This window comes from Channa argus, chromosome 20, assembly GCF_033026475.1.
Source record: "Channa argus isolate prfri chromosome 20, Channa argus male v1.0, whole genome shotgun sequence".
Lineage (NCBI taxonomy): Eukaryota > Metazoa > Chordata > Actinopteri > Anabantiformes > Channidae > Channa > Channa argus.
Genome location: NC_090216.1, coordinates 2,939,412 through 2,955,180, shown reverse-complemented (window position 1 = coordinate 2,955,180; position 15,769 = coordinate 2,939,412). Strand labels below are relative to the sequence as shown.

At 41.0% G+C, this 15,769-nt stretch overlaps 2 protein-coding genes across 11 annotated transcripts in view; one reads left to right on the top strand and one right to left on the bottom strand.

Moving 5' to 3' along the window:
• The window catches only part of LOC137105727 (rho GTPase-activating protein 44-like), a 64,739-nt gene extending 53,197 nt beyond the window's left edge, over nt 1-11,542 (top strand). For 4 of the 9 annotated variants that reach the window (XM_067488275.1, XM_067488268.1, XM_067488269.1 and 1 more), the window contains 4 exons: nt 1,342-1,875; nt 2,795-2,910; nt 3,268-3,654; nt 6,815-11,542. In XM_067488275.1, the coding sequence (XP_067344376.1) occupies nt 1,342-1,875; nt 2,795-2,910; nt 3,268-3,654; nt 6,815-6,987 (1,210 nt within the window). In that variant the 3' untranslated portion in view covers nt 6,988-11,542. Of the gene's footprint in view, nt 1-1,341; nt 1,876-2,794; nt 2,911-3,267; nt 3,655-4,627; nt 4,681-6,814 lie in introns of all 9 variants that reach the window. The other 5 variants (XM_067488272.1, XM_067488274.1, XM_067488273.1 and 2 more) reach the window with 2 other exon arrangements.
• Nucleotides 10,575-15,748, bottom strand: tex47 (testis expressed 47). Of its 2 annotated transcripts, XM_067488295.1 has the most exons (9): nt 15,094-15,748; nt 13,712-13,781; nt 13,206-13,309; nt 13,040-13,104; nt 12,852-12,930; nt 12,568-12,702; nt 12,310-12,457; nt 12,048-12,107; nt 10,575-11,771 (listed from the first exon to the last, which is right to left on the bottom strand). In XM_067488295.1, exons 1-8 carry the CDS (start codon nt 15,205-15,207, stop codon nt 12,070-12,072), a joined length of 753 nt encoding a protein of 250 aa, XP_067344396.1. In that variant the 5' UTR covers nt 15,208-15,748; the 3' UTR covers nt 10,575-11,771; nt 12,048-12,069. The 2 variants fall into 2 exon arrangements, with proteins under 2 accessions (XP_067344396.1, XP_067344395.1); XM_067488294.1 differs by having other exon boundaries at nt 10,575-12,457.
• Nucleotides 15,749-15,769: the final 21 nt, after the last annotated feature.

Sequence of the window (15,769 nt, the reverse complement as noted above, 5' to 3'; positions counted from 1 at the left end):
TCCCAATGTTTTATCCTTGGCTTTGTAGAGCCGTGTGTGGAGACGTTCAGTTAATTTTCTGCTTGAGGGGTGACACTGTATATCATGTCACCCGAGTAAAGACTTTCACTTCTCCGTAGGCTGGGTTTTACATAAGAAAAGTTAAGAAAAGTTCATCCCCAGTTCAGTACAAACCACTGAGTGCTGCATGTGCATGAATTGTGTATCTTTTTTTTGTTTTTGCCATTAGTCCAAGCATCATTAACAGCATAACAGTGCATTGTCGAAAGGCCCTGCAATGGATGAGGTACTGACTTCTCTGTTTTTATTTTGTCATTTGAAAAGGTCTTTTATTTTTTGTGCCATTCTCCCAGAGCCCACACTTTTCCTTTCTTAAGAATAATTGATATTAACCTGACTTTTTCCCTCGTGATGGATCAAACCACTGTCTGTGGGGATTCACATCCAGGTCATTCTATCCTCAAAAGTGCTATTTGGTGGCAGATGGACTTCAGCTCACTTCAGGCTTCTTCAGTTTCCCATCACAAGTCATGACTGACTACACAGGGCAGGGAGACTAAACACACAGACAAACCAGCATTTAAACAGAGCAGAGACCGTGTGTTAGGCAGGCAGGGACAAACCATGGAGACACAGGGGTCAGAATCCAGCTGAACAGTCTAAAATAAAGCAGATGTACAAAGGGAGAATGAAAGCTGACTCCAGTACTTCCAGAAAATAATTCCAAACTAGAATTACTGCCTCCTGGTTATAATCATCTGCCAGCTAGTCCACATTAACTGCCAGTATTAAGCTTCAGAATCAGAAGGATGGACAGCGCAAAAAACATCATGTCTGGCCACAGCTGTCGCTGCTGTAGCAGAAACTAAGAAACAGGTGAACTGCGGATTTTCCAGAAGTGGCCTATGACATGCTGGCAAATGGCAGAGAGGAACTAGGCGTGTGTGTATATACCCGGAAGGAAACGGGTGTATTACTTTATCAGTCACGACACTTACACCACCCAATGTGTTTCTTTGTGATGCACTGTGTCTTCTGACTGCTTTCAATCAGGGCCAGAGTCGACCATGCGGACCCTTGTCCACCACAGCATTGATGCACTCAGGTGCACAGGTTGAGAACAGGCAAGGAAAAGTCAGGGAACATGATTTTTTTTTTTTTTAATTTTACATGAGAGGTGGAATATCTGGGAAGAATCAAGTCACCACTTGCCCTCAAATAGCACTGTCCTGGCTAAAGCGAATCTCAATGTCCCGCTGTTTTTTACATCTAGAAACGACTGTATTCATCCGCTCTAACAGCTCAGCTCCCCATGAAACACTGACATTTTTATCATTGCAGCTCGGATGATGCATCCTCCAAGTGGTCGGACTCCTGTTACACCTACCCCTCCCCAGAGGAGGAGAGGCCGCCACCCCCTTATCCCTCTTCCTCATCTTCTTCCTCTTCATCCTCCTCTTGCTCTTCCTACTCGCTCAATCACCACCATTTGCACACCCGAGCCCCTCAGAGTATGCGTCCTGTCGCTCCCAGCCCCGAATCCGTGCCTTTTGGCCCGTTCCCTTCCCCCAGACGCACTGGCTACAGCCCGCCCCCACCTCCCCACTCTCTTTGCCCCTCCCCTCAGCTGCTTGACGTCAACTCCAACCCCAAACCCAGCTCCTTGCACCTGCCTAAACGGGCTTCCCTGTCCGACGCTCCGCATGCACCCTCGTCCGAAACAAATGGTTCCACCCTTTACATCAAACCCCCGCTCGTTCTTACTCGCCACGAACTCCTCCTGGGCTCCCCTAAACCCCCCGACACCCCCCTATCCGCTCCCCCTCCATGGGCAGCCTGTGTCTGTGGTCGAGACAGAGGAGCCAAGCGGACTAGGTAAATACAGAACCCTGCTCAAGTCGTTCGTACTTCCAGCACAGTTCAGACACAAATGAAGAAAGGCCACACGGGGACACGATGAAGCTTCATGGGGTGATATAAGATTAAGATGCTGCCAACAGCACCACAGTACTCTACATATGCTCTATTTTAGTCTTTGGTCTGTATCTGTCAATCCTCGAAATAACTAGGAATACAAAAATCACATCCATCTTTAATTTAACAGCCACGTATGCGATCCATAACCCTGGTGCTGGTATAATTCAGGAGCCAGTTGCCAGGCAACAAAGGAAATTCAAAGCTTTCAGTGAATACCATTATAAAAGTGGGTGTTAATGAGTCACACCAGTGGGCCCAGTCAGCTTTGAGTGGTAGACTGCAGGATCAGACCATGAATATGAACGATAGCAGAAAGTGACGAGGGCTTGACACAAGACGACAATGAAACCAACGTCAACCGTGAGATTATCACGATGATATGCTCCATGATGCTCATCTGCATTCCTCCACCCTAAGTTTAGACCCAGACGCTTCAGTAATCTGTCCATGCTTCATCTGCAACACAAAGTGTGAGCTAGCTGGTGGACTGTCGGACGATACGCGGCTTACGTCTTCATCTTCAGGCCCTTCTTCCCATTGACATTTTTGGCTTTACTGCACTGTAAAAATAAGACAATCCATTAAACCATCAGTTTATTTGGCATTTTTAAACTGCTTCTGCTGCACTGCAGTGTAGACTAAGTGTCTGATTTCTGACATTGAACTATGGGTGCTCTCATATTATTATTATTATTATTCTTTTTTATATACATGGCAAGAGTTTTACAGCAACAGGCTCGACATTTTATGAAAAAGGAAGCATGAGATGCAAGGTGCAATTCATAGGTGTATGTTTTCCCCTTCACTCTCCCCCCAGTACTATGAAGAACAAGGAGCTTTCTCCAGTGATTGGACAGAAGGGAATCCAGGGAACAGTGACCTCCAGTGGACAGTCGCAGCACTCAGAGCACAGCCCACACACCCTGAGGAGAGGTAACAAGGCCATGTGCCAGTATTGGTACGGTGTCGCTAAGTACATTTACTCAACTATTGTGTAAATTCCTGGTACTTGTACTTTACTTAAGCATTTCCTTTGTTGTGCCACTACCTTTGTTACTCTGTTACCAATGACAGGGAAATTTTTTACTCTGAGAGCCTTAACTACTCTAAAAATAAATGTAAATTTTGCATAAAATGTATATAGTGCTTTTAAAATATTTATTAAACATTAAGAAAAACTTTAAACAAAAACTTCTAAAGCTACAACCCTGGAAACAAATGTCCACAGTCAGTAATGAGTTAATGCAGCCTGTGCGAGAACTGAAAACGCTGTGTCCTTCCTCTCTGCAGCAAAGAAACTGGCCCCAATCCCACCTAAAGTCCCTTATTGCCAGACAGGAGCCATCTCCGACCAGTCCACTGGTCAGCCGTCTCCGGTCAGCCTGTCGCCCACCCCTCCCAGCACCCCCTCCCCGTATGGCTTCAGCTACCCGCAGGGATATGCCACCATCGGCTCCCCCGGTCAGGCCCAGATGGCCACCACCCCGTCACTCTCCTCTCCGCCCTCGCTGGCTGGGACTCTAACGAAGTCCAGGCCGACCCCGAAGCCGCCCCGGCAGAGGCCCAGCTTACCTCCTCCTCCTCAACCCCCCACCACACCGGGCACCAGTCCCCAGCCTCTGGATCATTCATCGGGTCTTCTGGATGGTTTGTCTCCTGGGGAAAGCATGTCCACAGGTAAGGGATTGCAGCACATCACTTAATGTGCACACACTGTTGTGAATATGTTTATCTTTGAGGTAATTCTTATAAACTCATATGTCACTATTGTTTACTTTGTACTTTTACTGAATTATTTTATTTTGTTTATTTGTGCGTATTTACTAGCTGCTTGTTGGAAAAATATATCACTGATGCTAAATAGTATGTTAAGATTACAATGGGGAAGCAGTGAAGAATACCATGCTACACTGTAGATTATACATTTCAAACAAACTTTCACCCAATTTCTTATGTTGTCATTGTTAAGCAAATCCAATGAAAAGACCAAAGCTATCAACAAATTTATTCTAACAAGTATTAGCTACATGTACAAAGTAATACATAGAGCTGATTTCTCTGTCATTGGCAAAAACGTTTGTTAGACGAGGCAACGCAAATTTCTGTAGAAGAAGAAGAAGCTTTATGGATCGTCATTAAAATGAAAATGAAATTTGTTTTCTCAATTTAACCCATCCCCCCCTGGAGGGAGCAGTGGGCTGCCCATTGAGTGCCCATTGATCCACCGGGCCACATAAAACATGAAAGCACCAAGATAAGACATGGTGATGCTTTGAATAGGACTGACCATTGGTCATTCAACAAAAACCACAGAGTAGAGATCTGAGAGCAGAAGTTTTGCAAACATGCAGAAACAGCCTGAGCCGTTAGCGTCACGAAGACAGTAGAGAAGTTAAACTTTGACCAACACGGTTGATTTGGGTCTTTTCCTTGGATTTATGAGAAAAAGAAAGTAACAGATTTAGAATTAAAGTCCCTCTGTGGGAAGCTGATTAGTCTGATTAACGTAAATCAGCATGACGTGGCAAATGCTGACTGTTGCTACCTTTATTCCTCTTTTTTTTTAATAACTATGACCTTAAGTGTTCAGCCCAACATCACTGGTCTAATTCTGCACTCTTGTCACCTGCTCTTATTGTCTCACTTGCAGCAGTATGAGGCAGAAGGTGCAGTGTGATTCTGAGTGTGAGAGGGACTTTTAGGGTAAGCAGGAGTTCCCGTGCTACAGTCTCACCAAACCCATCCCCCCACCCCACCCCACCCCACCCCACCCTCCACCCCTCAGCTGGGCCAAACGAGGACCCAGCTCACCATCAGGTGCAGCTGAGAATGAACGTTGATTTTGGATCATGGCCTGTATTTATCCAACTGCTCTTAGTATCATTCTGGATTTACTGCAAGCGAAAGAAGAGACATAGCTTCACATTCACTCAAAATCTAATAACAGCTGTTTATTTAACCTATTTTGCAAAGCAAAAATATGTTAGACTGCTGCTAGTTTTCTTTTCTTTTATTATAATACTATACAACTAAATACTAAAAGTATTTACATACGTAGAGTTGGTTTATGTCTCCAATTGGATATTTGGTCTCTCCAGGATTTCACAGTGCTTTTTTTTTTTTAAGTGGTGCAGCATAAATGGCTGCTTTCGCAACAGCATTTCTACAAATTTGTGATGCATGTTGTAATGTTATTTTTCTGCTTCAAATAGCAAAGTCGCACAGAATTCACATGGGACTGGTTGAATTACTTTTTAGTGATTACCAGAGGGACTGGCTATTCCTCCTCTGAATAGATGTGGTCAATTTATACAACTATTTTACAAGTGATCACTTGGTCTCCAAAATGAAGGCGAAGTTTGTGCTGCTCAAACATCTGTCAAGTTTGATAAATACAGGCTCTGGTTTCAATCTGATTGGCTGCTCTGCAGCAGCATCACTCTAGACTTGACTTCTCCTGTATATCAAGAGATGGCTGCTGCGTTCAGTCTACCGTTCGCTCCGTTTCCCGTCCTTTGCATGGTGCCTGAGACTGATGCATGGCTTGCACATGGACGTGTCAAATAGACTGTCCAGTGTAAACAGAGCGAGGCAGATGCCAAAAAACCGCCAACCTCTTTCTTTCCTCAGAATTCTCACCCACAATGCCCCCTCACCCACGACCGTTTTCATCCTCTCTCGCTGCACTCCACTCAATGCCCACCCACCGCTGTTCCTCAGTCAGCACACTTCCTGTTTGTTCCAGTTGTCCATCACACTCGTGACACATGGGATTATCATCATTCTCAAAACTGACACCAATGACTTTTTTTCTTTTCTTTTTTTAAATCAAACTGTCAATTACTAGTTAATACACGAGTATAACTAACTACTTTGATCTAATGAATTTGGTTTTGAATTAGTTTTGTTTTACCAGGTATGAGCTTAACTTTTAAGGGCGCACGATATTGAAAAATCTGTCCATTTTTGTGCTTTCAACAAATGTCAATGCCAGTAACTACTATCTGATTTATTACTCAAATAACATAATATTTACAGAAACTTTACACATTGTATCAATTAAGTTTCCATTGTCTGAAACAACGAGTGATTAATAATAGTGAACAATAATTTGTGCATAGTTTTGGCAGTGATACTGTGCTATTTTGAACAAGTGAGGACACCTTTTAGATTAGTTTTGACTTCTTTTTATGCACTTGCGTTTACATTTGCACCCTTCTCTATAACCTTTATACTATTTTTAATATTATTTGGGACTGAGACTATGATACTGAGTGGTGCGTTACCAATGCTCTCTGTTGAAGAGAGAATGCAATATAAACATTATTTCAAATAACACATTCAACTTTACAAAAGTTCCTTCGTCAGAAGTAACAAGCGGTCAGGGAGTGCATGAAGAAGGTATATTAAAATAATGAAAATTAAATTAATGCAAAAGGTTGCCCCCCCCCCTTGATTAATTGAAAACTACATTTCTGATGAAAGAACACGTGTGGTAACTTTGCATTTGGCAAACAAAATAAGATGCAAACTTTTGCATCCAACCTTAATGTATTAAATCAGTGTAAAAGTATGATTTAGCATTTAATTGTGCTCCTTCATGTAATTAGCTTTCCACCATATTGTGCACCCTGTCATGCATTTTTTTTTTTATTTCTTCATACTATCGCTATGGTTTGGACGCCTGATGACCCACAAGCTGTGTGCACCATCATCCAGCATTGATGCACTCACATCTGGAATGTTTCACTGAACATCTCTAGTTTAACCCAAATTAACCGAAGGATCATTTTTGTTTCCGCTTTCTCACGCCGTCTGTTTTTTTTTCCTCTGCCAGATTCTCTCTGCAACTTGGACATCCCTGTCATCAACATGGAACTGGATGATATTTTTGACTTGCCACCCCCCATCTGGCCCTTCACAAACTTAGTGAAGCAGGTTGCAGCAACCAACAGCAGAGAGGAGTCAGAGGAAGACACTGAGGAAGAGTCTGAGAGCACAGTGCTATGATGCCACCGAGCCCCCCCAAACAGCTAATAATAATAATAATAATAATAATAATAATTAAAAAAAAAAAGCTACTGCTGCACCATGTTGGTCAATGGCCCACATTCACTCACGGACCGTTCACCTCTACAGCTGGATGACTTCAGCAGCCACTCTGGATCTCCCCAACATACCTCACCTGTAGTTGATCCAGAGGTGCTGATGTGTAAAAACTAGCTATTGTACACTGCAAAATAACGCAAAAAAATAATAGTAACACAACTAAAAGTTATCTCCGTGCTCACAGTCACCAGGTGTCGGTAACAATGTCGGGGGACTTTTGATCAGGCACAAAATTTGTAATTGTATGTTGACTGGAAACGTGTTTTGTTTTGTGTTTTTTTTTTTTACATTTATTTTATGTTTTTTTGCCTTATTTCAATCACTTGCAATATTGCCTTTAACTTCACACATGACTGGAAACAGGCTGCTGGGAGGAATGAGTACTCTTTGCTGCTGCTGCTACTCATGAGTGAGCTTTAGAAGGAAGAACGACACTTTGCCGTACGTCTGTCCTGTCCACACGTAGGCTCTCTTCTATTTTGTCTCACTGTTTCAGACCTGTCACAAGTTCCTCCTTTATTCCTCAGGGGTGTTGGTTGAAAGGCCTCGCTCCGGCATGTGGTGGCAACAACCCCCCAGTTTTTGTCCCACGTGAGCGTTCACTGTGAGTGTGCCACTATGCCATTTTTGGAACGTGCGTGTATTTTGTTAACATGTGGTAATGTCAAATCGTCCTATATGATGTTGCACAGTGGGTGTTGTGGAGCATAAACAGGAATGCATGTTTTTAGACATTTAGGAAAATAACTACCAGGTTGCAAATAGGTCAAAACAGTCAGTCACGCATTTCTCTATATTTACATGCCAATTGAAACAGGATATAAATTGTTTAATATTTTCAGAGCATATAACGGGCTTAACATTTTAAATCAAATCACATCCTATTTTGTATTCACAGGAGAGCTATAGAAAGACCATTTCCTCTAAATGGAATATACACATCCTTATGTGTGGGAAATTCCAATAAGCGTTAATTTCAGGGGGCTAAATGCACAAAGAATGTGTAGGTTTCCGTGCTGTGGAGCCCAGAGTGAGCTACCAGAGCTTTTACACAGACTAAGTCCAAGTCCAAGAAGCTGTGATTGACCAGCTAAGTCCCTGCTACTGTGGCAACTTTAAAGTTGCCTTGTTGAGATCAAGTGCTAAATTCCCAGCCTAATCCCAGTTAGGGGTGTTTGTGAAGGATTTCAGGGAGGGAAGCCCTGGTACATTGTAGCATAACCGAAAGTAGCTACCTTTTGTTATTTCAAATCCAATACAAGCAAAACGAGCTGAATTAAATAAGAAATTCTGAAACTCCCACCATCTCGATCTACAAGCTTCAAGTAGGAGGCTGGTGTTTCGAACTCGACTCTTTGTGCCACAACACTTGTGATGACACTATGTGTCATAATTGAAATGGTGGAAACAATTGCTGTACACAAATGTTTACATCCATCTTCCCGCTCTCGATGCTTGTTTAAAGCAAGGAATGATTTGTGAACCTGAATGATGTAACCGCCCTGTAGCGACTCCCGGGGAAATGTCTGCCTTTATAGCTTCACCAGCTTGACTAAGGTCGAGTCTGTCTGCTGTTGAGCAGGTAGTTAACAGTGCGTTCAGGTTCAGAAAATTCCATGAGTTGATTATAACTGCTTTATGTTTAATAATATACTCTGGTGGCTCACTTCCGGCTCCGTACGGGAAAATCCCTGGAAAGGTGTCAGAGGAGGATTTAGCAAGAATTTGTCCTCCTGACCTGAGCTATTTATCCGATCACATCGTAACACAGAACTGGAAACGGTCTTGACACACTCCCAGAAAAAAGGTGCTATTTCTGTTCAACAGACAAAAAACAGGCCCAGTGGTAAAACAAGCACACTTTTTTCTGACAGTGCAGTTTGAGTCAGTAGACGCCTCCACACTGCAGATTATAGGAACCATGTCCAATGATGCTGATATTTTTGATCTATATTGCTGAACCAGAGGCAAGTGCAAAGATATGTGTATATGTTTATTTTGCTGAGAGTGTTTATACAGATATATTTCTGAGTACTTTTTACTAGGAGAAGCTGTGGTTCTGTCCACTACACATGACCCTCATCGGACGATTTAAAAAAAACAAAAAAAAAAACAAAGATAAATAAGCAATGAAAAATGGGACCATTAATTATCTGTTGTCGCATTAAACCTTCAGGAATTGGAGGCTCAGATTAAGAGAAAAGTAGACTCTGAATGAAAACGGAGCATCAAGGTTTGCACGCGACAGCAGCAGTTTATTTGCCTTGTGGTGGGTTTTGTTGTAACCTGTCCCATTTGTCCTGAGAACGTCCACGACAAAGTCACTGTGCTGCTCTATCATCCTTTGTGTGAAATGCGATATTATTCACCAGATTTTTGTAAATACTAAAGCCTCTGTACAAATGTGTTCTGTATATACTGATAGGAGAAATTTAAATATATATATATATATATAGAGAGAGAGAGAGAGACAGAGAGAGATATACAAAGACTGTATTGAAGAAAAAAACTAAATTATGATGAACATTATAACATACTGTACAAATTATAATGTTGCTGGTTTTAACACAATAACACGTTCACAAAAAAATACATCAAGTAGACGACACACAATGGTACAGTAGCTCTCATTGCACTGACATAAGCTCAAGGTGAAAGCTAGCTGTAGATTTTTAAAATAAGAAATCTGTTAGTGCTTGTGCTGCAGTTCCTGGATAAGAATCAACCTTTTTAAACCCTGACTTCAGCTTTACAGTAAGAACAGTAACCCACGTTGTAGTAATATTGCATTTTTATCCTATACAGTATATGCCTGTTCCAGCACATCACTGCAGCTACACGACAATAATGAGTCAAATCAAAGGTTAAAGAGGTTAAAAGAGACTCCGCAAGGAAACTGGTACATTACTGTCTTTTGGTTGGACCATTAGACAGCAAATCTTCGCAGTTCTGCAACATGACTGAAAACAAATATCTACGCAATAAGGTGCCCCAGCTACTATCCAGCAGATTTAAGACAGGTCATTTTAAATTTGATGATTAGCTTAATTACTCATTTAGGTTTTTTAGTCTATTAAAAGTTGAAAAAAATAGCGAAAGTTTTAAAAAGCCACCACGACTACATCAAATGCAGTAACAGCATCACAGTAGGGATCTGAATAAAACGAATGCTTGATTTTATTAACCTCATTCATTCACACTAGTTTAATTAAACGCATCAAATGCTACAACCAGTATTTAAATTTGAATACTTAAAGAAAAATGTGATGCTGACCACATTTTTAATCCAGTTATTGTTGCGATTAGGCTGTGAATGGTCTGTCCTGTCTTTTTCTGTGTTTCTGTGTTAACAATGTTGCTGCTCTTCGTTTTGTACTAAAGGGTTTCAGATCAAGCCTTGTACATACAGTGCTCTTCATTACTTTATTAACAATAAACCTGTCGCACAGAGAGATTCCACAGTTTCCAATATTACAGCTTTTGCAAGCATGTCCTTAAGCACCATAATACGAAGGCCTTTTTTTTTTTTTTTTAAATATATATATATATTTATGAATCGGTGGAATGTAATGGTGATAGACGATGTTGACCTCAAAGGTTGTGATAAAGGTGGATTGTGTGTTTTGTGGACATAGTTTCAGGGTTGAAGAGGGTAGAGGGGTATTTCATGAACAGTGTGTAACGTATTGATTTGGGGGGTAAAGGGCATTTGTTCGACATTGTCCTGTGTGAAGTTCAGCAGCATGCTTTTTAACCATGCCTATAAAATATGTCTCCTCTTTGGTCCTATATAAATGTGCTTGTATTTATTTTTTATGAGTGAATAGATTTGGAGCAGAAGGATAACTCACTGTCACCTTTATGCTTTTGGTCAAAGTCTCCATTTGCTAGTTCCAAGTTTAAAGTCGCCATCTACCGTTTGTGTTCACTTTGTATCTTCTATCCGTGTTACACTTATACGATATGTTCCTCCCTGTTTAGCTAGAGCAAATAAGAAAACCGCATCAGACTTCAACTGTTGTGCCCTGAATCATGTGTTCTCAGAGGATTAAAAGCAGCTCGAAAGTTAGCGCGAATTCCCATTGACGTGCTACACTAAGCAAGAAAACATGTGCTGCATATTGGCTTGTTTTTACCCTTATGATTTGAAGATTACACTGTGGTGCATGCAGCCATTTCAAGCGCAGTCACCTTTTCTTTTGCTTAAAGTTTTTGTTCCAAGTAATGGGGGGCCAAAATAAAAAAGGGAGCACATACGTGATCAATGAGAATTTTAGACTTTGTCCTTTGCATCAAACTGTAGTGATGCTGCGGACTCTTTGGGAGCGAAGAGAAAATGCCTTTTCTTGGACGCGCTATCTCCCGGTCACCAAGTGGAACACAGTGTAAGATAAAAAGGGAAAAAAAGATGATCCTCGTCAGAATGTTGGAACTATTAAAAATGTTTTTTATATTACTTGGATTGTCTGTACTTTTGTTATGATGGAAACTGGTGTCTTTTCACTTAACGAAGTTTTACACGTCAAACCACTTTGACGTATAAAAGTCGACAGAAAAGAAAACTATGGAATGAAAACCCAGAAAAGTGCTGCAGTATCTTGAATGTTGAACTGTCTGGTTGAACCACAGTGATCCATGACACTTTCAGCCACATCCAGGGTGCTTTAGTGAAGGCCAAACACATTCTGCAGAGGCATAAAACAATTGATTTGAGTTTTAATTTGTAAGGTAAATCAAAATTGTGGCTTACTTTGACAGCATGGGAATGCACCTGAATTCAGACCCCTGTGTTGACCAGAACTATTGTCGTGAGAGAGAACTACTGTAACCAGACAGTGGTCGGGGTCAAAAGATACTGTGCCTCAATCAAAGAAACAAGCCATCATTTAATATGGAAAATGAACAAAAACATCATGATAAAGGGTCTGTTAATACAAATTTGAAGAAACACGAGCCCTCACCTTCGACATTTTGCCTAAGACGTTAAACTGTAGTAAGGCAACTGCTCCGAATAACTTGTCCTGTTAAACAATTCAAATAGTTAACATAGCAAAGTATATTTTCTTATCCACAACTTGATTCATCCTAGAAACTATCACAACTAGTCTAAAGCTATACACTAAATCTGTTCCTTTATGATGAATGTGTTCTAGCTCAGTTGGAATGTTTCTGAGCTACAGTGGTGATAATAAATGTCCATAGTGACTGGAAGCTGGCTCTTACCAAAGTGCATACTGATGTTTATGTGGGAATTGTACATCTGTAGGTACTGTTGTGGAGTTAAGAGCTCATCTTGAACTAGCAGCTTTGCTAGAGTTTGCTGAGGGACAATCGCCTCCAGAGTCCCGTCCAACACCAACTCAGAAAGAGCCTTTTACGTGCAATGCAGACAGAGAATAAGACAAGAAACTTACAAAAAAAAGATGGAACGTTGATCTAGTTTTAAAAAGACAGACCAAGATTATGAACTTGCAATCCCACCTTCTTCGATATTTCAAGTTTCTTGCTCAGGTTCTGCAGTGCCGACAGGAGAGTGAGAACCAGAGTGTCTGTGGTTTCGTCTTCCTCCTGAACTCCCTTAGCCTGTGTAGTCCCTGCCCAATCTGTTTCCAGCACCTGCAGATGACAACAGCACTGCAATCACTCAGTCAAATCAGCAGATCTCAGCCCAGCTGAGGCTATTTTAGGGCCTTGTTTTGGCCTCCTAGTTTGTCGCATTTGTCCCCTAGCTGCCTCGTAATAATGTAATCTAAATAATAGCAAACCTTGTAGCTCCACTGTTGGAACATCCTACTTGGAGGGTCGTGGTACATGAAAACAACCTTTGAAGCTTCCACCAAGGTACTAGGAGAGGACGAGAAAATAATTAGTATGGTTCTACAGACACAATAACATGTTCAATACTGACAGCAGTCAAACTTAAGTAGCTGTGCCATTATACGGTGTCGCTAACCTGTCTGTCTGACGCTCCATGTCTCTGAGGTCTTTCAAAACAGAAACCAGAATATCTCTGGATGACTGGAACAGAGCAACACAGAAAACTCTAAGTACAAATTTTCACATTAGAAAGCTGTCATCCTAAATTGATGTCGGGTATATGTATGTGCAGTAATACTTACTTCAATCACATGAAGCAGAAAGGATGGGTATATTAGGAGCAGGCCTGTCATATTATCCCACATATACTGTTTGCTTAACTGTAGGTTGAGTTTTTCATAATGAGCTGTATGGAAACAAATACAATAATCGAAACAGAAAACCCCACAACATGAGAGCTCAACACACAGTTACAGTGGTTCTTGTGGCTTTTATCAAGGGCTTTTGTTTTCTTCTCCATTTTGGAAGAACTCCTTCAACAGCAACCACATAATGCTCATACAAGGAGGTCGTGCAGATTCCTTTATCACTGCTCTCAAAGCGACCGCAGCTATATATTTTCCAACACGTGCACAGTATTTTAGTATTATCACGCTTTGTTTCCCACAACATAAAACTGGATTAAATGTGTATTGATCAGAATGAAAGTATCTTGTCAGGGAAATAAACATGTCTTATAAATTGTTCTAATCAACACCTGAGCTATTGTGCTCTCGGTCTTGGTACCTCTACGTAATAGTTGACTGACCTCCCAGTTCTCTCCTATCAGCATCACGGGGAAGCTGAGCAATCACTATCAGCCTCTGTAGGATGCTTTTCTGTAAAGGCAGAGAAGAATCAGATTGGAAAAAAACTGCAAAGTGACACAAGACTGCTTTGTCACAAAGGACTCGTATAGTAATATTTCAGTTACAATAGTCACTAAACGAGTTTTATGGGGTCATTATATAAAGGTGCTGATCAGGTCTTAAAGGTCAGCAAAGAAACAATCGGCATTTTCCAAGACGTTCAATTCCTTTCCTCCTGTCTGAAACTGAACACAAACCACATCTTCTTCCACATCTTTCCTCTGTGCAATACGCTGGTGAAGTAAACTACTCGCAGTTTCCTCCTCTTTCTTTTCCTCTGCTTTTATTGGTTCAGTTTTCTCCATTTTGCTTTATGGCTCTTGATATTTGGTCAGATGTCTTGTCTGTTCAGGTGAAGCACCGGAGCAAAGGGAATGAAGCCTTAGCGAGCTGCACACATTCAGTGTTTACAAAGCTCATATCCTAGAAACCCATTGTTCTCCTGCACTCTAAGACAGGTGTGCACAATAAACACGTGAGCCAATCCCAACCCAGGACAGCCTCACATTATTTCAGCTAGTGAGGGCGAGTATGCTGCTCCTTTGTTTTTATCCTTTAAATTAATATTTGCAAGGTTTTTATATCCTGCTAAAAAGTGCAAACTTTATCTTTGACGTATTTGGCTTCTGCTGCTTTGAGCTGTAAAGTACAGAACCTTTGAGATTAAATACTGCATTAGGGCCATGCTACGGGTTTTCCATCCAAATACAATTAAAAGTATGCAACTCAAAGTCCATTACTGTAAAGAACCTGCATTTGCAAAGCAACTAAAGCTGCTGGATAAACGTAGCGAAGTTGAATATTCTGATTTGTAGTGAAATGGAAATAATTCTTTAAAAACTTTAGTACTTGGGTGAATGTATTTGTGTCAAAATACAGTACGATTGTAAATGATATCAGTACAGAGTAAAGTAGTACAAAATGTGTCATTTAATGTGGGGGCATTGTGTGTGTGTGTGTGTGTGTGTGTGTGTGTGTGTGTGTGTGTGTGTGTGTGTGTGTGGTTGTGGCCTCACTGTACATTATGTGTTGAGTAACTTTTATTTCTACACCTATAAACGCTCATTTTGCTGTAGCAGCAATGTTAGTGCTGGGTTACTGACTAAATGCATTTTTTTAATAAAGGCCAAATGTCTGTAATTTTACTAATTTCAGTTATGTTTGCTAAAAGCTTTCTCTTTAGTTAGCGTTTGTGCGTGCGACAGTTAGCACATGACGTCATCCCGTTACGTCCCCGTTATTCCAGTTAGCTCAGTTTAAAGCGTCACACTGCGGCACAAACCTCTCTCATCGTCCCGTAAACCGCATCAAACATCGTCTTCCTGCCTCTGTCTTCCTCATATGTCCCTGTAAAGGATTTGAAAGAGGAGCTCCTGGTTTTTGGCGTACTACCCATGGCTCAGATCACAAGTTTCTAACGGGACGCTCTCTGCGCGCTCCTGGAGTTACCGTGGCAACGTGTGACGTCATTGCGCATTTGACGCTAGGGCCATCAGAGGATTTCTGTTCTATAGAATTTCTAATCCTTTTTAAATATGTTTCCACTCATGCAGAACAGCTGCAATAACATGAAAATATAGTACATCACATCATATCGTTGGCTTTTTTTAATATTTGTTTTAAAAATCTATTCTGTTTACTAATCTGTTAGGATTATTTTAAAACTGTATTTGGTATGATTTGCAAACGTATGTATGCACGCTTTATTTTACAGGGCGAATCTGTCTCATCATTTAATTTTGTTGGAATAATGTTTTCAAATCTTTAAAATACTGTAGTAGAGTAAATTGTTATGAATACATGTGTCAACCCTGCAGAGGCCTTTACCAATTTTTACATTATCGACTAAACTTACATTTTGTACATTTTGTCTTACGGTACATCATGATTGCACAGTGTAGTGTATGTTCCCTACTTACAAGTTAAGGGTTAAACTTAAATTTGGTAAATTTGGTCCT